This window comes from Rosa rugosa, chromosome 6, assembly GCF_958449725.1.
Source record: "Rosa rugosa chromosome 6, drRosRugo1.1, whole genome shotgun sequence".
In the NCBI taxonomy this organism is placed as follows: Eukaryota; Viridiplantae; Streptophyta; class Magnoliopsida; order Rosales; family Rosaceae; genus Rosa; species Rosa rugosa.
This window is the reverse complement of record NC_084825.1, coordinates 41,800,367-41,825,112: the sequence shown is the minus strand read 5'-3', so window position 1 is coordinate 41,825,112 and position 24,746 is coordinate 41,800,367. Positions and strand designations below refer to the sequence as shown.

The 24,746-nt window shown below is 37.3% G+C and overlaps 1 protein-coding gene across 7 annotated transcripts; it reads left to right on the top strand.

Moving 5' to 3' along the window:
- Window positions 1-4,502: 4,502 nt before the first annotated feature.
- LOC133715057 (pullulanase 1, chloroplastic) lies at window positions 4,503-14,993 on the top strand. 7 transcript variants are annotated; one of them, XR_009848928.1, is made up of 28 exons: window positions 4,505-4,836; window positions 5,175-5,316; window positions 5,402-5,454; window positions 5,614-5,722; window positions 5,830-5,966; window positions 6,049-6,248; window positions 6,427-6,576; window positions 7,002-7,062; window positions 7,315-7,435; window positions 8,039-8,129; window positions 8,227-8,320; window positions 8,492-8,587; window positions 8,736-8,876; window positions 9,219-9,269; window positions 9,352-9,422; window positions 9,579-9,671; window positions 10,107-10,197; window positions 10,476-10,547; window positions 10,963-11,019; window positions 11,365-11,433; window positions 12,086-12,142; window positions 12,223-12,297; window positions 12,858-12,946; window positions 13,206-13,283; window positions 13,408-13,546; window positions 14,100-14,209; window positions 14,295-14,487; window positions 14,623-14,993. XR_009848928.1 is itself a non-coding variant. In XM_062141367.1 (28 exons), the coding sequence occupies exons 1-28, from the start codon at window positions 4,597-4,599 to the stop codon at window positions 14,731-14,733; spliced, it is 2,898 nt and encodes a 965-aa protein (XP_061997351.1). In that variant the 5' UTR covers window positions 4,506-4,596; the 3' UTR covers window positions 14,734-14,993. The 7 variants fall into 7 exon arrangements, 5 of the variants coding, with proteins under 5 accessions (XP_061997352.1, XP_061997353.1, XP_061997354.1 ...); XM_062141367.1 differs by having other exon boundaries at window positions 4,506-4,836; window positions 14,295-14,394; XR_009848929.1 differs by lacking the exon at window positions 14,100-14,209 and having other exon boundaries at window positions 4,504-4,836; window positions 14,295-14,394.
- Window positions 14,994-24,746: the final 9,753 nt, after the last annotated feature.

Here is a 24,746-nt window from a genome sequence, read left to right as displayed (position 1 = left end):
TTTTGTGATCAGGGAATTTTAGTCCAATCTCTATGTAGTTGCTGTATCTACTCGTAGAGACGACTTTTGATTGTTGAAGCTCATTTTCTTGAGCTTGTCCCTTTGGAATGAACGGTTTACATTCTTCTGGAACAATTTCTGGTGGTTCAACCAGTTCATAATTTAAATTTTCATTGGTTTTTTCTTCTTCGATGATTTCTTCCTTTATTTTTGAGGAAGATGGTTCTATAATTTCTTGGAACAAAGTTTCTACTTCTTTCTCTTTTTTCTCAGAGAAATATTCAAATATTCTTCATATTCTTGATCAACCAATTGGCTGACAAGGCCATTCTTGGTTTTTCTTCTTGCTTCAGCTATGAAGCATTCTTTGTGATAAGTCTTTTTTGACTCTTCACAGAACATAGGGAGACCATTTTTTTCATGACATAAACAGTAGTCACAAACGAATGTACCAGGGTTCACCTGATAAGAAGACATTAAGGATTCTGTCTTGCTTTCTTCCCAGTTTTTGATTCTCAAAACATTCATTTGTCTGGATTCGAAGTACTCTACTTCAGAATCTGTCTCAGACTCAGATGAATCTTCTTCTTCAGACCAGGCAGAGTAAACTGACCTGTCGTCTTCTTCATCATCAAAATAGGCTATTTCATAGCCTTTCATATTTGCTGATTCTACTATATGCTCATATTCTTCAAAGAGAGCCTTAGTAGAAGATTTTTTACCCTTTTCCGGGCATTCATTGGCATAGTGCCCTTCAGCTTTACATAACCAACATCTGCAAGCTTTCTTGCTTGGTTGTTTATGTTGATGAGTATTCTTCTTTTTCTTGAAGAATTTCTTTTTTGGATCTTCATCCTGTTGTTTCTTGTAATTGGAACTTTTCTTAAATTTCCAATTCTTTCTTTGCTTACTCCTCTTGAACTTTTTAGAGTAATATTTTCCTTTTTTTCTGTGGAACTTGGATTCATGACATCCCCAGTTGGTTGGCATATCCAGTATTCCGTAACAGAAATTTTCAACTCCTTTGAGTTGTTTCTTGGCCATCTTAGCTCTAAGATTGGCTTTGCATTGTTCTTTCAGTAATTGCCGGATTCTGTCGGCAATTCCTCCAACTGAAAATCTTTCAATTGGTTTTTCTGCTATGCTTTCTCGCACAGCTGTTCTCCATGGTTCAGGGAGTTTCCTGTGCAACAGGTTGACTAGATCAGTGCTTTCTAGTTCACCAATTGTACAGTAATATTCTTGAAATTCATTCAAGTATTCTTCAAAATATCTCATGTCACAAATTTTGAGAGCATAGATATTTGATTTGGCCGTTTCTCTGGCCTTTTCACTCATATTTGCAGAATCTCCACAGAACTGATCGTACAGGGGTACTGCAAAATCATACGGAGATTTTGAAGCTTTGATATCTTCAAGCCATTCTTTTCCTCTGGCCGTTTCTTTGAAAGAGAAATAATATTTCTTTGCTACTCCTGTGAGAGTAGTTTCAAAGTACATCTGAAGATCAGGAGCTTCGAATTTTCCAAAGGTGAGAGCAGATGCCATCATCAGGCTGTCTACCCATTGGTCAAGAGTTTTTCTCTTGTCTAGAGTTTTATCCAGATCTAACCAGATACCAAAATTGGTAATTGGTACTCTGGGTATCTTGTCCTCTGGGACAAATCTTTGAGAATTTCTTTCTCCATCTCTGCCCGTAGGGGCCTTCTGTATAGGGAGTTTCACCTTTCCTTTTTCTCTGGTGATGGAAGTTTTGGAGCTTTCTCCTTCTTCCATTTCAACATCTTGGTAGGGAAGGAGTTTTCTTTCCTTTCCTGGATTGAAAATTTTCATTTCTTCGATTAGTTTTTCTAATCTTTCTGGATTTTCACAGAATTCTGCTTCTTCATAGAGATCATAGAGCTTTTGTGCTCTAAGCATATTGACTGGTCTGTTTAGATCAGCTTCAAGGTCTTCTTCAGTAATTGGATCTTCAATAGTGGATTTTGTGCCACTAGTACTAGCTTCTCTAGTGCTGTAGCTTCTTCTGAGAAGATTTTTGTTTATCCTGATATTCTCAGGACAGACATCACTTTTTCTGTGATTGTCAAAATTTAGACTGATTTCTCCAGTCTTTCTGCTTTCATAAATTTTAGCTTTTGCACTTTCTGCTGGTAGCTTCGGACCAGATAATTTCCATTCAAGAGGAAACGTTACTTCATTCCAAGTAACCTTGTGGATCTGTTGTGAATGGTTCTTCTGACTGGTGAGGAATCCAGTAGTAAGACCAGGGATGTTCGATATCCTTGTCTTTGGCTCTACTGTGGTACTCATCAGTTTATAGTATATCCTGTATACTATTGCCAATTCTTGCATATCATTTTTCATAGATATGCCATCTGTCTTGACTCTCAGTCGGAGACAGTGAGCTGCATCTTTCAAGCTGGTTGAGAAGTTGGGGAAGCAGTTGAAATATGCCACCTGGTTGCATAGAGATGCTTCAAGGGTTCCCAAAAGACTAGCTTGAAAATCTTCCAGTCTATTGTCTTGTAAGACACATAGAACTGAACAGTTTATGCCTTCTCGAGCAAGAAGTTTTATGCCAACTTGGACTGCTCCAATGTGCATAAATTGATAATTTTTTGCTTTTGCTCTGGCAACTTGATCAGGAGTGATCAGTAGAAGGTCGGTTTCTCCTGTTGTAGAGGGGGTTGTAAATTCCAGTAATTTGAAATGATGGCTATCCATCAGGTCAAATGTTCCCCTTTTGTATATTTGTTTGAAATCTAGCTTTGGAATTGAGGCGTTTTTTACCTCATGCTCGATTTCATTGTATTCAAATTCTTCAGCATTTAGGAGCTGTACTCCTTTCTTTTTCCCGAAGATGCTCAACATGTTAACATCTCGAGTTTCTTTCGGCTTTTCATACCGAATATTAGTAGAACTAGTTGAAGGATCCAGAAAAATTAAGTTTGGAACAGGATTCTCTGGTCTTTCTAATGGTTTGAATCCTTTAGCTTTCTTTTTTACTGTAGGCACTTTCTTGTCCTTCAGTATAGTTTTCATAGAATCCAGCGTTTTTTGCTGTTCAGTGATTTTTCTACTAACACTTGTTAGCTTTTCTTCTTCCGTTTTTGGAAGATCTTTGATATAATCCAGTTTGTTTTCCAGTTTTTCTAACTGGTGGATTATAACAGGAATTTGTTCTAGATGATCTTGACATCTAGATATCTCTTTCTGCAGGATCTGATATTTTTCATCAGAAGTTTCTAATAGAGAATTTAGTTTCTCTCTAATCAAATCAGATATTGACCCCATGGGGGGGGTTCCCCTGCTGAGCTCTTTGCAAGCTCTGATACCAGTGATTTGCGGATCTAACCAATGCTCAAATAATCAAGAGGTTTTTGTTCCTCTCCCAGAATATATAAAAGATTTTCAATGTCTTCTTCTAATTTATAAATTCTGGTTTGAAGTCTATAGATAATATCCCAGTAATTGGGAGTCTCTCTACTAAGACTTTCTCTATATTCTTTTAATTTTCTCAATTTTTCTTTTTCCTTATGCAGTTCTTTGCTAGTATTTTTGCAGATAGCATTTAACTCAAGTCTGTCGACAATCGAAATTATGAATAGTAAAAATAACTGTTTACCTTTGAGTATAGAGGATGAATTTATACCTGCAATATGTTTAAACAAACAAATTCAAAAGTATGGGCCCACTACGCTCCGTCAATTTTAATTTTTACTGAAGAAAAGGTAAATAACAAATAAGAAGAAAAGACAAAATGTTCTTAAGTGTCTAAAAACAAATGTAGTGGAGTTTCTTGTGTTTTGGAGTTTGGTCAAGGGGGTAGGTGTAGTTTCCCCAAGAATAAGAAGATGGTGACGTGATCATGCTTCTCTTGCCCTAATCACTAGTGATCAAGCTCCCCATGCAAGCCCTGCTTCTCTTTCCCCAACCACTCGTGCTCATGCTACTCCTTCTTATGCAATGCAAGCTTCCTTGCTGCTTCTCTTGTAGTAAGCCGTGCTTCTACCCCAAGCCCTACTCCTGCCCATACTGCTCTTCCACCTGATCAGTACGATACGTCTGATATGCATGATTTTTTGAGATTCCTAAGGAATCTATTTCAACATTACTATGAACGTGGGATGCCATTAACGTTTATTTATGACAATGTTAAAAAATATTGGTCACGTCTGGTTGACCGGATCCATGAAAAGATATAAGTTTTTGTCACCGTTGGACTCAATTGCTGCATTCACTAGGAAGCAATCCGGGACTGCTGCGAGGCTTTTGCATTATATTTTGAGAGATATCAGATATATCAACCATTCTAACACCACTCCCTAGAGCCTCCGACATCATCACGGTCTTCCCACTCCCTTTGCATTAAAGAAGAAGTGGGGAGTGGGAACACCGTCGTTCAACTCGAAAAATAAATAAGAAATATATAAAAATTGAGTTCAAAACAAATGGACCATTTGTTGCATCGTTATTGGAACACGTATGAAGAGATCAGCCCTCCGAAAAATCCGAGAAGAGAAAAATCTGATAGCTACTCATTAGTAACTGAGGTGGAACAGAAAGGATCTGAAAAGCAGAGAGGCCATTCCGATGCCTTTATGTACTTGTTCTCCGCTTCTTCCTCCTCCTCCAACGGTCAACAGTCATTCCCTTCCTCACCGCCGCGCCTATTCTTCATCCTCCATACGCCGTCGTTTCACCTCCCAAGCCAAACCCATTTTCTCCTTCCCGCCAAATTCCGCCAAGTTTTCCAGAACACCGCTACTTCAATGCTCGTCCTCATTGCCCATGACTGCCGAGCAAGACTCCTCTTCAACCTCACAACCCCAGGTTTCTGATTTCTCTCTCAAAATCTAATCCACAATTTGAAGAATCAAATCAAATTTACTTCTAATGTTAATAGTGAAATCAGTTGTGATGGTAAATTTGTAGATACATAAGATGAAGGAATTCGATTTGGTCCTGGTTTTGGGTTAAAGAATCGAACTTTGTTACGATTATTGATAAAGACTGAATTCTGGTGAATGCATGCTTGAGATGAGAAATTGTGTGGCTTACATTAGCTTTGGTCTATTTGAATTTTGAAATGGATGGAGAATTTGATAGGACTCCCATTTCTCCGATCAAGTTGTGAGTGACCTTGGAATTTTTGAACAATGGTGGGTCAGGTGCAGGGAAGCTTGTTGAAATCAAGGGCATTCTGGGTTAGTGAATCAATCATTGCCTGGAATGTGGATGCTGGAAATGATTCGTGCTACTTATTCGCTAGTGGAACTGCGGCGTTGTCATTAACGGGTGATGGAGTTTTGGGTATAGTCTTAGTAACTCTAAACCTACAAGTTATGATTATGTTGAATTTGAGACTTAAAAGTTAATGTGAGTTCTGTACTCACAGGTGAGGATGTAAAAGTTCAGCTTCAAGAGGATAGACATGGGCTACCGGAAAATGTAGAGAGCAGTGTGAACTTTTTTATTTTTTGTTTTGGACCTACCGATGATTGTTGTCGTTGTCTTTAGTTTTTAGTTTTTTTTTCTTGGATGTGACCTCTTGAGAAGTTTTGAAGCACTGCTTAGAACTGATCCATGCATCGAAATGAATGCTGTTAGGTGAAAACAAAGTTTCCTCATATCAAAGACTACAGAGCGTTTAGGGTCCCCCCTGATCTGGATGTCAGACCTCTTCTCAAAGCTCAGTTGGCAGTTGCTACTTTCAGTTGTAAGGCTTTTGTTGCTCTTAGATTATGATCAATGCAGTTAGATTAAGCAGTCAGGTGTTTTGAGAAGTCAATGAATATGTGGTTTGTCTGTGTTCGCGTTGTACAGCTTATGGAATGTGCAGCGATGCTACTGGTCTGCAGTTACCGGGCGTCCTAGATGAATTGTTCTCGTATGATGGTCCCCTTGGTGCAGTGTATTCGAAAGAAGCTGTGTCCCTTTACCTGTGGGCACCTACTTCTCAGGTATCTTATATTAGTATATTACCAACTAACCATGCTCTCTAAGTCGTAATTGTCTAAGCAATCACGCATGTCTTCAAAGCAGGCAGTATCTGTATTGGTCTATAAGGAGCCATCGGGTGGAAATCCCTTAGAAATTGTGCAGCTTGAGGAAGTTAATGGCGTTTGGAGTACTAGAGGACCAAAAACTTGGGAAGGATGCTACTATGTGTATGAAGTGTCTGTATACCACCCTAGCACCTTACAAATTGAAAAGTGCTATGCAAATGATCCATATGCTAGAGGGTATGCTGGTTGTCTCATTTAGCCAACTGTTACGGAAAATAGCTAAGGTGTTTCCGTATTCCAAGTTATGCAGCAATACCATCTGCTAGTATATTTTTAGTCATGGAAATCCATCTAGATATAATATATGTGTATATATTGACACTTCCCTTTGATTAACTTTTTATTTTTGGAGTAGGCTCTCAGCAGATGGTAGGCGGACATTGTTCATCAATCTTGATTCTGATCATATAAAACCAGAAGGATGGGATAAATTGGTAGATGAGAAACCTGATATACATTCTTCTTCGGACATAAGTATTTACGAGTTGCACATAAGAGATTTCAGGTAATCACTAATCTCAGTGTTGATTAGAGTGTTCTTGAGAACTTCTCTACTGTTCTTGTTTGAACATAAAACCATAAAGCAATATACAGAATAATAGATTACACATTATAGGCTTTTCACGTAGTTTGAAGCTACTAAATAGAGTTTTTGGGTTAAGGAGAAGTCTCGCATGAAGTTTATGCCCATCACTTCAAAAATTTAAGCTGTTGTCTCTCTTTCTCACCCTCTCTCTTGCCGCCCCGTGCTTTTGCTCCAACATAAAGTCCTGAGATCTGTAAAATGCCACTTTTTTCCGATTTGCTAAAGAGGGCTTAAGTGATATACTTTAGCGTTACACTTTGACAAGTAATATGTGCTTGTTTTTCTTATATATGATTATGTTTTTTTGGTATTGCACTGAGTTCTACACTGATTTCCAATTACAGTGCCAATGACCAGACGGTGCTTCCTGAATTTCGCGGTGGATATCTGGCATTCACTTTGCAGGTAACATACTAACAGAGAGCCCCAAATATATGTCACTGAAGTATTCTAATGTTAAAAATTGGAGTTCAAATATAGCCACACTTTTTTCATGAGTGGTAAATCTAATGCGTAACCTTTTCATACCAGAACTTATAATGCTTAGTTTCCTTTGTTTCTATATCTTGAAAAAGCATATATATCGCTGCTGATTATCTTCTGCATAGTGAGAGTATAGTAAATTAGAAATTAACAGTATGCATGTATGTTTTGAAGGACTCGGCTGGCGTATCTCATTTGAAGAAATTATCAAATGCTGGTATCACTCATGTCCATCTACTGCCAGCCTACCAATTTGCAGGTGTTGATGATGAGAAGGGGAACTGGAAGAGTGTAGGTAAGAGAAAATTAACTGCCAGCCTTCGTTGTTCTCTCTCACTCATCCCTATTATCGCTTGAAAAGAAAAAAAAGAACCAAAGTTATTTTCTTTGTAGGTTTGTAGAAATGCTTTGAGCCTTGATACAATTACATGAGTATGATTATTCATCAAATACTCTTAGAAATTTATTTTGTTAGAGTTTAATGTAGTACTTGGTGATATCATACAGTAAGTCAGTAACACATGCTAATATGTTACTCAGTATGTTATTATGTATCTGTGGATGCTGCACAGATTATTATGTATCTCTGTGTGTGTGTGTTGGATCTGGCTGTTTGAAGTCCAAATGGTTAGGATCTGTTGAGATATGGGTCATTCCAAGCATGTGGGACTTGTATGGGTTGATCCAATTTAGGGGCTTCCACAGCATATAGCAGTTAGCAACTGGGCCAACTTCAAATGGAGAGGATACTTATCCTTTGATGTTGATGTAAAACAGAATAGCATGTACTGGTCATGTGTGTATATATAAACATTTCTAAGTATAAAATGTTAGGGCTCAAAGCAGCTGAATTGTTATCTGCTTGGTTACTTCATGTGTGTGTATGACATATGGCCAGATTCCAAGATTCTTGAAAAGTTTCCTTCAGATTCATCCGAGCAACAAGCTCTAATTACAGCGATCCAAAATGATGATGGGTATAACTGGGGGTATGGTCCTGCTGATTTGTTTTTACATTATCTTTATAAGATACTTTGTGTTAGCTTAATTTTATTTTGTTTCATTCTTTTTAGTTTGTGTTTGAAGGTACAACCCTGTCCTTTGGGGGGTCCCTAAAGGAAGCTATGCAAGTAATGCAAATGGTTCATGCCGGGCAATTGAGTTTAGGAAGATGGTTCAGGTCTGGTATTGTATTATCACTTCACTAATTTGGGCCAAATATCTTGTGTTTCATTTGTCTTGTGAGATGATACTTATATAAAATGAGAATCTCCTTCCCTCCCTTGTCTGTCTCCTGTCTACTTGGGTTACAACTTACAAATGACTAAAAAACAGGTTATATTGGTTGCAGGCACTTAATCGTTTTGGCCTTCGTGTTGTCTTGGATGTTGTCTACAATCATTTGCATGGAAGTGGGCCATTTGATGAAAATTCAGTTCTTGATAAGGTCATGGTTTGTTATTATTGTTTATAAGATCCCACTATATATAGAATATGCAGTCCGATCTTAGATGTTATCCTGAGTGGCTTGTGTATTATAGAATTCTTCCTGTCTTATGTCTTCTTGAATTTTGTCACTTAAAGTTTGGTTACAGATTGTTCCAGGTTACTACTTGAGAAGAAACACTGATGGTTTTATTGAGAATAGTACATGTGTAAACAACACTGCTAGCGAGCATTTTATGGTAGAGCGTTTAATTCTTGATGATCTTTTGCACTGGGCAGTTGATTTTAAGGTAATTACGTACTCTTCAAAATGGTGTCTCCAATACATCAAAATAGTCTTTTGAAGTCACATTTGAAATGGAAACTTTATTAACTAGCCTGTGGCCTCCTCATACTTCTCTTCCCTTTGTGTGAAGAGGTCCGAAGTTCAAATCCTTCCTCCCCCTTGATCAAAAATATTCATTCTTCTCTCCCTCCCCCTTGATCAGAATAATGGACATTTTTCTCATCTCTATAGTTCACAGATTCAATGTTGGATTAATGAGCGTTGATGTTTCTACATCAATGAAGATATGCTTTTAGGTTTGAACTGGGGGTTTCCATTACTAACAATTTTATGATTATTTTGCTAGGTTGATGGATTCCGGTTTGACCTTATGGGTCATATAATGAAAAGAACAATGGTATGTAATCTCAGCCATTTTGCATGGTCTACTGAGGGGGTACACAATAGTCATTTGCCTAAAATTACTAATGTGTGTATAGGTGAAAGCAAAAGATGCACTTTGCAGCCTAACAAAGGATAGAGATGGAGTTGATGGCTCAAGTATCTATATGTAAGTTTGGAGATGCTAAGCGTTTCAGAGACTATTACTAAATCTTTGAATATTGATGCGTGGATTTTATTTGTAGAGCTGTTTTTTCTGCTTATGATATACTTAAATTCTAGTATGGTTTTGGCTCAATGTTTCCTTTTTTCCCCTTTTATCTAGATATGGTGAAGGATGGGATTTTGGTGAAGTGGCCAACAATGGGCGTGGAGTAAATGCATCGCAGTTCAATATTTGTGGTACTGGAATTGGGAGGTACTCCTTTTCTTTTCCATCTTATGGAGTCTTAATATCTATTTACCTTACTGTCTTAGAAAATTGGAAATAGGATTCTATGCAGGAATCATATATAGACTATAGACTAGGACTGTTTTTAGTTTCAGTTGTCGACTATTTGAATACATATACACCTGCTTCCGATTAATTTCTCACCTCTTCAAATATCCAATAGACACAGAAATAGACACATGTCACACACTTAAACTTTGACTTTTTGCTGCAGCAGCTTATCTTAGTCAAATGCGTGTGAGGGAACTGCACTGACCTTTCCTTTTCTTCTGTATCGTTTATTACTGCCTATAGTTATGATTGGTTTTATACTTCTATCTTTGAGGGAATCTCTTTATGAAAGTTTTTTTTTTTTTTTAATTAATGGTACAAGGCATTAAGTTTTTGGGAAATTTAATGCAGTTTTAATGATCGAATACGGGATGCAATACTGGGTGGTTCTCCATTTGGCCATCCTCTTCAGCAAGGATTTGTGACTGGTCTACTATTACAGGTATGTAATAACTTTTTCAAAAGAATTCTGTATATATTAGTTGATTGTTTCTCTAAGAAATTAAATGCTAGCAAGTCTTCCAGCGCCTTTTTGTTGCCTACAGCTGTTACTATGGTGAAACTATAAATCTTTGTATCAGTGACATTGTAATCTGTATATTACTAGAGTTTTGATCATCATTATGGGGAATGTTTCTTTCTTATGTACAGTATCTTTGATTAGTAAATTTATTCAATCTTTTTGTTCTTGTGACAAAGGTTCTATTCTTTCTTTTATAGCCTAATGGTTACGATCATGGCCCAGAAGTTGTTGCAGAACGTATGCTTGCTGAATCAAAGGATCACATTCAGGTTTATACTCTTGATGCATTTCTTGTATATATAATGCTTACCTTTAGGGCATATGTATTTAGTATTGAAAACTTGTAGTCAGACACTGGACTCCTGCTCTTCCCTTCCATTATTCATTCCAGTTATGAAAACATCTTTTTGATGCCAATAAAACTGAGTTTGAAACGCTCTTCCCTCCATTATTCATATGAGTTCTTCTTGGCTGCACTAGGACTAAAATTCTTAAGAAATTTTGTTCTCTGTGGTTGTGAATTTGACTTTTCTTCTTCGTGTCATTATTTGCATCACTTTTAAATGTTTCTTTTGTCAGCCACGAATTAGATATTGTGTAACTGATAACTCTACATCCTATTTCTCTTCTTCTTTTGGCTTCTTCTTTTCTGCAAATATATCTGATTGGAGTACAACAATTCAGGTTGGTATGGCTGCAAACTTGAGGGACTTTGTGCTAACCAATTATGAAGGGAAAGAGGTATACCTTGATTCTATAGGATAACTCTGGTCTGGTTTTTATTATCTAAACTTGCACTTTGCATCTGTATCTATGGTTTGATCCAGGCTTCAACTGTAATATTTACTGAAACATTAATATTTAACAATATCTTTATCAATATTTTTCAGTCGGTATATATTAATGTAGTGTGGTGCCCTTTTAAGCATTGATTATGCGATAGTAACTAATGGGTAACACCCTTTTTATAGCTATCTCCTCATATCAATGCCTAGTTGAAATTACAACTCAATTATGTTGACATTTACTAGAACGAGTTTTGGGTAATAGGTATAAGTTGACATGTTTATATGATGATTTCTTCAGGTAAAAGGATCAGAAGTATTGACATATGGTGGGACAAGTGTAGCATATGCTTTGGACCCTACTGAAACTGTAAGGATCTCAATTAGACTTCGTAAGTTTGGTTCTTGTGACTTTTTGTTTATGATCACCAGTTCTATGAACTTTTATTTCTTTTTGAGGATGATATTTGTTGAGCCACATTTTAATACCCTCTGGAAACAAGTGGAATGGTTGAGTTTAGGAAGTTCAATATCTTTGAGTGCCAGTGGTTGAGTGGCTTAGGAAGTTAGTGTGTTATTTGATGCTAGCCGGTGAGAAATGAAAACATTGAGGATCAGGTTAGAATTAAGGAATTCTTGGAGAATATGGATCTCAGAAGTACTTTTATTAAATCAATAGTCCCATATTTAGAAATTTAAATATACAGAAAGTGCAAGACTACCTTACTTGAAAGATGATTGCAACTCTGCAATAATTAAGGTAAATCGGAAAGCCAACTTCTAGTGGGGTTGGGAGATCATGAAGCTCTAAAGGGGTCATGGCTAAATGCGCGACCTCTTAACAAACCCAAATCTGGACACTATATTTGTTTCTTTATTTGTTATAGTTAGGATTCTTTAAGTCATATGTTGATTTATTGGTTGACATTGTTGTTACTGCTGTAGACACTAATGTTTCAGAGTTAGAATAATGATATCGACATAAAAAGACCATGCATTTTACCACTTCTGTTGCTTTTCAGGTTAATTATGCTTCAGCTCATGACAACGAAACTCTTTTTGACATTGTGAGTCTGAAGGTATGCTCAACATACTTCTACAGTGTCTTCTCTGACTTCAGGTTTTTAACTTCTGATCTAACTCTATCCATTACTTGTAGACTCCATTTGAAATTTCTGTAGAAGAGAGATGCAGGATAAATCTCTTGGCGTCAAGCATAATAGCACTATCACAGGTATCAAATGCTATTATATGATAAAAACTGTTCATGTACTATTTTATTCATCTCTAAGAGTGTTTGTTTTATACAACTACATTCATCATAGATTATGAAGGTATGTAGTGCAGTTACAAAGTGACTTATGACAAGAAAGGGAGGGGAGTTTGTCCTATATCCTTATGATTGGTTATAAGAGAATTTCTTAACAGCGTAATTAGGTAGTCTGTAGTCAGGTCATGTTGGGGGAACAGTCCTCTTATGGGTAACAATGAAATGAATGCCCTATCTCATTCGTGCTGCTCTTCTTTGAGCAGGCCAATAGCATCTCTTTGCATTTTCAAAATGGAACAAGTCTTCTCTAAATCTAATCAGGAGAGAGCTGCATATTTCCTTTAATTTCTTTTTGTACCTTCTATTCCTAGAGAGGTCTATTGGAGGATAGTGCAAAAGCGACTAAATATGTCAGGCCTCAATAACTGCACATGAAGTTCGTATCTCGTGGGCTGTTATTTTTTCATGATTCATTTTTGGTATATTATGTAACCAATCAGTATTTAATGATTTCCTAATTACAGGGAATTCCATTTTTCCACTCCGGCGATGAGATGCTCCGGTCCAAATCACTTGATCGCGACTCATACAATTCTGGTGATTGGTTCAACAGGTCTTCCTATTAGTCTCATTCTCAGATAATATCATAATTTCTAAGTCAGATTTTTGACAATCATAATTTAACTGGCAGAATGAGTAATTGAGTATGTGATCTTCTCCATGACAATACTAATTTTGAGTGACAAGGTGGAACTGATCTTTTGCGGTCATTAATAGATATCTTACTCCTACATCATCATGGTGATGGAGGATTAATTGCTAGATGTAAGACGTCTTTCTCCATTTTAATATCTGGTTGTTTTGATTTCTAGGATTGACTTCACTTATAATTCCAACAATTGGGGTGTTGGCCTTCCTCCAAAAGAGAAAAATGAAAAGAGCTGGCCACTGTAAGAACTTATGTATATATCTTAGTCAGGTTGAAATGTGATGTATAAACCCTTCCTAGTGGTGCTTCACAGACTCTTCAGAATGATATGACAATTGATAATATCTGGCTGATTCTTTTTCCAGAATGAAACCAAGATTAGCAGAGCCATCCTTTAAGCCTCAGAAGAGTCACATCCATGCTGCTGTGGAGAATTTTTCAGATTTGTTACGTATTAGGTACTCTTCACCACTTTTCCGTCTGAGGACAGCAAATGCTATTCAGGTGAGGGGCTTCCTACACACCCTTATTTCTCCCTATAGCATATGTCCAATATGGCCAACTCCTGGTAGAAAATATTATGCTCTGAATGACTTTGTATGTTGGGTTAAAACTTAGGTCGGTACCGAAATTAGAGTAAATCAGGATTCAGGACCCACCATAAAGTGTGCTGCTTCGAATCTGGTAATGAGTCAAGTCAGCACTACATCCATCTCCGGCTTGACAGTAGTGATTTTAACTTGGTCATGTATTATGGCTTTTGTTTGAGTTCAAAATATGCGCTTTGAATTCCTCTCTTACTTATTGCCTCCTCCTGTTGCCTAGTGAGCTATAAACTTCCGTTGGATCCCTGTCTCAACACATAGATAATATTGGATAAAATTGAACATGCTGTCTTTTCACCCATAATCATTATTTGTTTCTTTGTAATTTCCTCTTCAGTCTTGCACCATTTCTACCTTTTATTTATATTAAGGCTTCAACTGTCATAAAGTACTTGCAATTGGTTACAAACGACAAGAGAAACCAAATTTACTCCCAGATATTTAAATTCTAGGAACGCGTACGTTTCCACAATACTGGGCCTGCATCAGTCCCTGGTGTCATAGTAATGGGCATTGAAGATGGTCATGAAGGACTACCAGGGTTATCTCAAATGGATCCAATGTCGGTATACTTACATTTTAGTCCTTAATTCTGATGATGCCAATAATGGAAGGAATAATGCATTTGTAAACATTTTGGCGCACAGCTACTCCTACATTGTGGTTATCGTCAATGCACGCCCAACTGAGGTGTCATTTACAAGTTCTTCTATTCGTGCTAGGACCCTTCAATTGCATCCTGTACAGGTAATTGTGGAGTAAACTCTTAATGGTAGAGGAAATTTGCCTAAATTTGAGCCATCAAAGAGAGCATTGTGGATTTTCAGGAGAAAAAAAATGGTGATGAGTGAACTCTTTTTTTTTTTTTTTTGGTTTATTCAGTATGTTTGATGCTGTGGTCATATCTCTTGAAGTCGCTTCAGATATAGACATTGTTTTCTTTTCTCATGGCTCCTTATTATGAACCTGGTGCAGGTTGAGTCAAATGATGAAATAGTGAAGAGATCTACTTATGACATAGGCTCGGGATGCTTTACTGTGCCTGCAAGGACGACATCTGTGTTTGTCGAGCCTCGGGGGGTATGAGTTGCTCTCTGCTGCATGGTTCACTAAGAATGTTATAAATGCCACAATTGACCAGTGATATAATAAGTTCCCCAGCCAGTGGAGTATGGCTCTTAAGTTCTTATCCAACAAGAGGACTAGGAGTAACACTTGGGGGTTTAGTCTGGTCTCCTTGAGATGGCAGAGAAGCAAAACGGAATGGCTTTCTGATGCACTTGTATATATGTATTACGCAGTGGAGTATGTTTTGAAGAATCGAAGAAATACTCATTTCCATTTCATGCTTCTTTTTGATTTTTTTTTCCTAAAACATCTTTGGTTCTTTGCAAGTCTTATCGCTTGTGATTTCGCAGGTTTGGGAATTCTGCAAAACCAATCCCTTTAAAAACATTGGACCAAACTTTTCTAGACTGCAACTTATATAATCTTGACCAAAAAAAAAAAGATATATAACCACTCCAGGGGTCGTCGAGCACTTCTTGAGGGGGTTTGAGCAACACGAGAGCTTCAAATCGGGTCAGGTTACTGGTTTAAAATCATGGAGTACGTTCACTAAAAGAATCTGAGAAACATGTACGAAAACTCAAAACTGATTTTCAAAGAAATTCCACTTTCTAGTGTAGTTTCCAGATGTAGTGTGTTAAGATAAGAGATTTCTCGTCCGAATTTGGCTTGCTTCAAAATCAACTACTCATGTGGTGACTGGAGTTCATTTAGGAACCCTACAGCCCCGGTTCGTAACTCACTCATCAACAAAACATTATTGAATGGAAGATCATGATCGACTTATGCAAAGAAAAAATCTAAGTTAAACTGATAGTTGGGCATCCGATCCAGTTACCTCTGATATATTGTCTTTACATTCATTGAAGAGTAAACGCAACATGCATGTGTGTACATCTGATGGGCAAATCACAATTAGATCCAGTGATTGATGTTGAATTAGTTACAGTTTGCTTGAGTTTTACTTTAAGATACAAAGCACCACACCTCTTCAGTTCTTTTTAATTTTGACAACATATTGGTTAGATCAGTAGTTTTGCTTAGGTATGAAGATACTGGTGGTCGATCTGGTAAGGTATATTAAGGGTGTTGTCGCTTGAAAGCAAAAAAATACACTTCAGATACTCATTAGTTTAGTCATAATCTTTCACTAGTCAAGAAAAGAAAATGTCATAATCTTTCAATTTTATGCAACACACACCTTTTTCCACTACCACTTAAGTGTAATGAATAGAAGAAATCATATTCAACACTAGTTTCATATTGAGTTAATTCTTAATTTGGAGAATGACACTGTGTTGGGCTGTTATTTTCTTCTCCAAGTATATATTGCACACTAATTTCATTTTGAAGCCCTCAATTTTGGACAATGACTTTGGTATTGTGTAAACCAAAGCAAGTTGATCATACAATGTCAAATTGAAAGGAAAATATTATACATTAATTTAAACATCTTCTTAATGTTTTTAAATATCAAATTTGTATGTGACCTACTTTGTTTACTATTTAGGTCCCCTACTGGCCAGTGACACCATCTTGCCTCCTTTTGAATTCATTATCATCATTTTAATTAATCACACTAGATTGGTTTTTGAAGAAACCATTTTTCAATTTATAATAGTCAGCGCAGCAAAAAAGGGAATGATTTTTCACTCAGAACTTTCAAGTCTACAATGGAGTATTTGAGAAAAGTGCCTAGAACATTGCCATATTATATCACATATATCTCATGTTGATACTCATGGTGCATAAAATTTATATTAGCATTTAGTTTCAACTTAATTCGCTTCACACAATAATAGAAAAGAACGATCAATTTCTCATAACATGAAAAAATCATTATAAAAAAAAAATTAAGGGTTCCAATTTCCTCGAAACATTGTTTTTTTTTTTCCTTTCTTTTTCCTCAATGTCTCAATCTCAAGTCTATAATTTCTGGAAATTCTTTGGAGTATTCTTACCTCCAAAACAAAATGGAGTATATAAAATATAATATCCCACGATACCCTATCCAACTAAGTATGAGCGTACGACTGGTTGTTGTATCTTGTAAGAGACACAATTACAAGGTAGCAAGTCTGTCTTGTCTTGTTTGTCGTGGAGAAGGGGATCGGAGAGGGGAAGGATGTCTTTTTTGCATTAACTAATTAGTTATTAGTGTGGCATTAAGTATGCTTGGGACTTGGAGAAGTGACCTCACTAAGAATTGAACATACATATTTTAATATTTATATTAGATCTACCTTGCTCTCACCTCGATGTGGCTGTATTGATTGGTTTCATCGATCATGGGATTCTTCCTTATGCTTTCTACTGCCCTGACCCTAAATCGTACGCTCTGTAACTCGTGCTATTCGTGAGTTTGCAGATGAACCTTCCTCCTGCACTCGATCAAACTCTTGTACTATATCAGAAAACTACTCGACCTCAAAAGTTCTTAATAAGAAATAAGTTTAACAATGCATAACAAATTAAAGTAAAAAATTAGAACAACTATGTGTAGCATAATAATTTGATGGATATATACATTGATTTTGTTATACATTTAATTGTTTTTGGTGTCTTGGGTCGTTTAGTTACAACAAACATGTTCCATTGAGTGGCTCTGAAGCTACAAAACCTCTCTCTCTGTGTGACGGGTGACTTGTGAAGTAGTACTACAGATGGATATGGTATAATATTGGCTTTGGAAAAGTGGGTAATATTCATTCAGAGGCATAGTTGCTGGGTACTGGTTAGCAAGCAATTTCCCAGTCCAAGCTAGCTTAGCTATATAATGTAATATATTGTATGTTGCCGCACTACACGTATATAGTTTAATATTATATGGTTATCTTGTCTTATACACTGTATGCTACTTAGAGATGAAGCCATGGAGAGGTAGCCATGATCACAAGTGATCCTTTGCTTCTCCAAATTGAGCTAAGCTAGCTAATTAGCCTAATAAGGCTGCTTTTGTTTGGATCTTTATATACGTGCCGCACACAACCCATGCACTAGCTAGCTTAATTAGCTATATATTCTTTTGAGATGATTGGTGTTGGTGCGAAATGACAACAATAAATTAAACCTTGCATCATGCTATGGTAATACGAATAATCATGAACCAGCATTTTAAGTAGATATTGAAAGAAAGGAATAACAAGCATTCAATGAATAAAGTAGCTAATAGTTTACGCATTAGTATTATACAAGATGCCCTATTATATGAAAAATTAATTGTTGTTAAAAAGTTAAGGGTTAAACACTTGTTACTCCTCAAACTTTTGCCTGAAAAACAGTTTAGTCCATTGCCTTTCAAATTAAACTGGATAGTCCTTATTCTCTCTAATTCTCACACAACAGGTCCAAAACAGGTCTAAAATGACTATTCTACCCCAAGATCCTTTTTTTATTTTTTTTCTCTTTTTTTTTTTAATTTCTCTCTCTTTTTTTATTTATTTTTCTGCTTTTCTCTCTCTCCCTCCTCTCTTAATGTAATTTGCTCATTCATTTCTACTTCTGCCATTAACACACTAACCCAAATAGCCTAAACACATAACTCAAACCCATCAACCCAAATAAGCCTAACTACACAATCAACAACTGAAAATGAAACTACTTGAGTTTGAAGAACAGTCTCGACCTCCATTAACATAGCACCAGAGACCAGAACAGCTCTGCCACCACCACCACCACCTCTACTTCTCTTCCCCTTCACAACTCTCCTTCTCCCTCTTCTCTTTGTGGGCTTCCCTCTTCTCCTTCTCCCTCTTAATTTCCCTCTGTCGGGTCTAGAGGTATGGCCAGCAAAGCCAGAATCGCCGCCTATAAAATCTGCTGGACTTTTGGTTGTTTTGATTCAGATACTCTCGCCGCCATGGACCAAGCAATCGGCGACGGAGTCCATATAATCTAGCTCTCCGTCGAAGCCAGCGGAGGAGCTCCGCGGTACGATCGCGACTCCATCGCAATCGGAGCTTTCGGGCACCGGCCCAGCACGGCGTTCTGGTCCCGGCCTCTGCAGGAAACTCCGGGCTCGGCGCGTTTACCGCCACCAACATCGCTCCTTGGATTCTTACAGTTGGAGCTTCCACTCTTGACAGAAAGTTCCCAGTTGATGTTGTTTTGGGCGATGGCAGAGTCTTCAACGGCGTGTCGTTGTACTCTGGCGAGAGTCAAGTGAGGACTGAGGAGGACAATATCGATCTGTGGAGAGGGAGAGAGAGAAAAGCAGAAAAATAAATAAAAAAAGAGAGAGAAAAAAATAAAAAAAGGATCTTGGGGGTAGAATAGTCATTTTAGACATATTTTGGATCTGTTGTGTGAGAATTAGAGAGAATAAGGACTATCCAGTTTAATTTGAAAGGAGAGGGACTAAACTGTTTTTCAGGCAAAAGTTTGAGGAGTAACAAGTATTTAACCCGTTAAGTTAAAAACCATATCCTGCAAATTTCTACTTTCTTTTAAGTAGAGATTTGGCAACAGTATCCTCTCACAACAAGGATATTAGGACAGGACAGCCTGTCCACCCCCCCAAAAAGGAATTACTATACGGCTTAATGAAAGTCATACAATTATCCCATACAATCTAGTGACGCCAAGGAAGCCTGCGAGCGAGAATGAAGAAATTAACTATGAACTAGACTCAAGTTTGCTTCAAGCCAAATGTAATGTCACTTTTGGAACCGAAAAACTACAAAAATAGTCTCAATGACGGCGAACAACCCCACATTCATTGCAGTTGGAAGATCAATATGAGCAACATAGACGCCTAAAAAGAACCACTATTGTTTAAGAAAAAACCTCCAACTCATTAAAAATTCCACTTAGAACTCAAATTCTCCGCCTACAAATTAGATGGAAACGCTTCTTGCCCTAATCACCCAATTATCATGTACGTGCTTTTCCTGAAAGCACATATATATCAAAAGTACTTCTGTACATACAATATATACAAAAGAATTTACAACAAGATAAACTGTCATTTTTTGTTACTTTAAAAGCATTTTCAGTACTGGAGAAAGCACTATGAAAGTACCTAACGTCCAATATCGAATATCGATCACTGATGTTCTTAAAACACTACTTCCAAAAGTTAATTTTTCTACTTTTTTTTTTTTTTTTTGGAATTTTACTTAGTAGTGTAAATTAGTTTACTATTAGAACTAACGGTACTTGATTGAGAAAAGAAATTAAATTAGATTCATGCATATTATTGGAATACCATGACAGATCGATCAGTAGACAAGTAAGTACGTAGTCTACCACTAAGCAAAGATCTTCATCCCAAAGATAAGGTATCTATTAATTTGTTAAACAATAATCCATGACTTCACTTTAACAGTACATCTTCTGTTTAACTTTCTCTAATTGATAATGAGTAGTTGCTTCGATTCTATTTTGTTCCTGATAATATTATATTCGCAGCCATATAATTGCCTCAGTTTCATCATTTGGATGTGAACCTCAATGATTAGCTTGTACATAGAAAATCACTAGTGCATAAATTATTTGATAATCATGTAGCTTGCTACTATAGATGCTACTTATTTGGGAACTGGGGTAATGACTGACTATTTTTCCTATATATTAAGAGATAATTAGAGATGTCTTATAATTTAAAAACATACATGTATATATATAAATTAAGATATGGCTTGTGATATTTAAAAAAAAAAAGAAAAAGATATGGCTTGTGATTAGGTCAACACTTCACATGATACTGATCATTGATTAATTAAGACAATTAATAGTGCGCATAATGCACATTATGAAACCCTCAAGAAGATACTTATCCAACTTACTGCGTCGTTTTAAAATTAATAGAGGGAAAACGATCTTTCTTTCAAAATTATATATGTGAATAAGTCATGCTTATTTTGCATATTATTCATTAGTGTATATCTCCTTTTTCATTTTGGGTTGGCATATAGAGGTATTTTAAGACGACCACACATCCAACTTGCACATGGTGGCCTGAATAAGTATGTAAGAAGAAGAACCATGAAACCGAAAGAAAAGGAAATACAAGAAATTAAAAGGTCTAATCGTTTTTGTTTTTGTGCTTTTTCTTAATGAGATGAAAGCTTTGAAGGCAATCTAACACCCACCCCAAAAGCAATTGATTCGAAGATGGCATGGGTGCTAAAATTAAGCTGGGTCTGATTAAAAAGTTCTACTGGCGAGAAAACTAAGAACACACATACTTTAGATAGATCTTTCTCCGATCAATCCTACACATACTCTTTCATTAATGATTATTGTGTCCCAAATGGTGCGAGATTTATTTATGCATGGTTAAAAACATTTCATGCGCTTAAAGGTACATAATTATTGACGCTAGTTTTTTCTTTTGAAAGGTAACTATATAAAGTTTCATGTTTGGTCAAGCATGTGATCACTTATAAACGTTTATCTTTAGGTACGTAAAAGTTTGCACATTTAGTCATCTACACCAAAATCTCTAATAGGACTGCACTCATCGATGGAGAGAAACCTCTCATGCTCTCAAACGGACTTGTAATGTATGCTTCTCTTTTCTGTTTATAACGGTAACTGTAAAATCTTCATATCTGGTGTGTGTGATGTGATGACGGATAGATGACTAGTATCACCTTGTGCATAATTAGTATTAATTGAGTTGTACATATGACTTAAAAATCTGTGAACTAATAGAGATCTACATGAGCCATGAATTTAGAGGCTAGGGATTCAGATAATTTAGTGGGAAGTAATTTCTAGACATTCCTTAAAAATAGGAGTAAACTCACTAGTAATTGTTACATTTGGCCCCCAATATTACACCCAACAAAGAAAGACACACAAAGAGTTCCTCTAATGTATGGTCATGCAAGCATGACAATACTTAATTGACGACAAGTAATATAATTGTATACATAAGAATAGAATATAATAGGATCTATGGATACAAAAATGAATGTTCAAATTATGTTGAGGGAGGGAGAGAGAGGAGAAGTGGGAGTGGGGGGAGCACCGCAGATTCCGTAGTTCCAGGCTTGCACTCCAATCATCTCGATCGATCATATTCATATTCATAAACTCACACACAATACAAATCGTTGAGGCAAAGTAATGGGGGTATTTTGTTGCCTCTTTGCCTTTGCTTGCTTCCCTTCAACACACTTTGTAAATTCCACTTCTCTTTCTCTGGTTTTCTGTAATACTAAAATAGTATGTACACATCTACATGTGTATTTGCAGCCTGTAATTTTGGAGTCTCTCTTCAATAGGACGTCTTCGATCACTAGGTGTGGTTGGAATAGCTGTATAACTCACGCGCCTTCCATACTAACTTCCACAACCAAAGAAACCATTTCCACCAAAGAAATGAAAAATTCATGGAAATTAGACATACATTTTTTAGGAAAAGGCGATAGAATTATTACACACCCATAGAAAGAGAACCACAGAAAGGACGATTATGCAAACCTCGCCTCCTCTTCCAAGCCTAGGCCTCACAATTCAATTTCAGCTGTCTTGAGTTATGGTGAAGCAGACTGGTTATTGATACCTTGTAGGCTAGGGTTTACTATACTTTGCTTGGCTTTTGTCTGTTAAGGCCGACTGGCAAATTCGAAACTCGTGTTCCAAGTGCGAAGAAGTATAAAGAAAATCACTATTAACCAAGGAATTTAACTAATTTTTAGCAATGTATTTGGAGATTTTTAGATCTTGAGAAATGTCTCAATAGCAGGTTTCTATAATTCACCGAGTATTTTACTTATAAAAGAAAATACATGCCTAGCTTTAGTACTTTATCTGGCCAATACTATCATCTCTTTGAAAAAAAAAAAAAGAAGAAGAAGAAGAAGAAGCAAAATATACTTTTGGAATAGTTGGTAAGTGATATCCAAAGTCCTATTCCCTTCAAACTTAATCCACAAGTTGAGCTACTTACATTAATTACTAGTTTATTACAAGCTTAGACTTTGTACCTAATTTGTTGGACAAGTCACAAGTTGATATTGTTGGAGGGGGTTTTGTCCATTTACCCCATTTCTAGGGATTTTTTTCCCACTTACCCTATTAAGTTTTTTTAATTCTCTCTTACCCAATACACTCTAAGGGAGTCTTCCCTAATACCCCATTAAGATTTTTTTTTTGTTTTTAATTTTTTTTTAATACCATTTTACCCCTCACCCCTTTGTTACTTAGAGAGAGAAATAGAGAAAATGGAAGAGAGAGAAACCATAGGAGACTTCGCCGGAGCCCGTCACCGGCCGCCGGATTCCGTTCACCGGCCGCCGGATTCCGGTCACCGGCTGCCGCCCACCGGAATTTGCTGAAAATCACACCGGAAAGTTTTTTTGCCCCCAATAGAGGGGCAATAGACGTCTATTGCCCTCCAATAGACGTCTATTGCCCTCCAATAGACGTCTATTGCCCCAATAGTCTATTGCCCCCTAATAGACGTCTATTGGCCCCCAATAGACGACTATCAGCCATGTATTGCCCCCCAATAGACGACTATCAGTCATGTATTGCCCCCCAGTAGACGTCTATTGCCCCCCAATAGACGTTTAGATTACCGAAATGGTAATTAATCTTCCTAAAACTACACAAATAAAACTTTGATTAAAGAAAAAAAAAGAGGAGATTACATCAATTCAAAACGTCTATTGCCCCCCAATAGATGTCTATTACCCCCCAATAGACGCTTTAACAGATGTCTATTGCCCCAATAGAACTTTTTTTTCTTCATTTTTTCTTTCTATCCGGGCATTCTGCACCATTTTACCCAAAAAAAAAAAAAACAGAGAAATTGATTGAGTCACCCAATGAAAAGCTCTGGGCACCCATGTCCTCTTCTCCATTCCTGTTGCAGTCGGAGTCGACTTCTTCTTCTTTCTATTTGCTGCTCACCCAATCTTCTTCTTCTCTCTTCTTCCATAGTTGCAGACCAGACCGGAAACCTAACAAAAGTAGCACCACTATTTTGATTTGCAACCAAGAAGCTTCATCCAAATAAAAAAATAAAAATAAAAAGCTTTTGTAAAAAGGAGACTGCTAGGGACTTCAGGGGGAATATATGGCCAGAAATGAAGAGAATGGGCCGGAGCGGACCAAACCAGGATATCCCCGCTTCGAAATCCCCGGAATCCGACATGAATCTCGCCGGAGATGATTGATTCGCGATGGCTGCAGTGGAATCGAGGCGAAGGAGATCGCCGACCGGGCTCTCCAATCCAAACCTTCTGATCGCAGAAGCCACCGTCGGCGAGCACGAAGATCAACGCCATCGTCTGTCCGACTACGACGAGGAGAGAGAGACAGAGCTTTCATGGCAGAGAGAGAGAGAGACTGGAGGGCAAGGACCCAAGGGGATCGGAAACCTTCGTCGCCGGTGAGGTCGATCTCGACCATCACTCACATCCTTGCCTTCTTCGTCGTCTTCAAGCTTGGACTGCATCTCCGGCGCGGCCATCGCAGAGAGAGAAACCGGAGGTGGAGATCGGGGAGGAGAGAGAGAGAGAGGAGAGAGAGATGGGTTGCTGGCAGCGTGGAGAGAGAGCAGAGAGGAGAGAGGAGAGAGGAGAGAGTGGCATCATGTAGTTTTTTAATTAGGTGAAGGGCAAAGTTGTCATTTCTCTTTAAATTGGGTTAGTGGGAATAAAAATCTGTTGCTGGGGTAAGTGGGATAACTTTGGCTCATTTTGGGGCTTTTAGTCAAGGACCCATTGTTGGAGTGAAGAGATGGAGTAGCACTAGTAGTGTGCAACAACAAGTATGGACAGAACTTGGAAAGTGGGGTGCACGCGCTAACAAAATTGTTTGGTTTTGCCAGTGTGGGTTGGCAAAAGTGAAAAAAATGATTGAAAGAAAGAGAGCATGAAACGGAGTTTGCGTTTAACAACCTCTTCTTCTTCTCTGGCTTTACACTCCAATCTCTAAATTTGCAACCCTTCTGTTATATCTGGTTGTTTTTGGCTATCTCTAAAGCATTTACTAAAACTCTCACTCTCTAAAATTACAACAAATTCTTGTTTTTAATATAAATATGTTTATAAATACCTTGAAAGCTCAGCAAA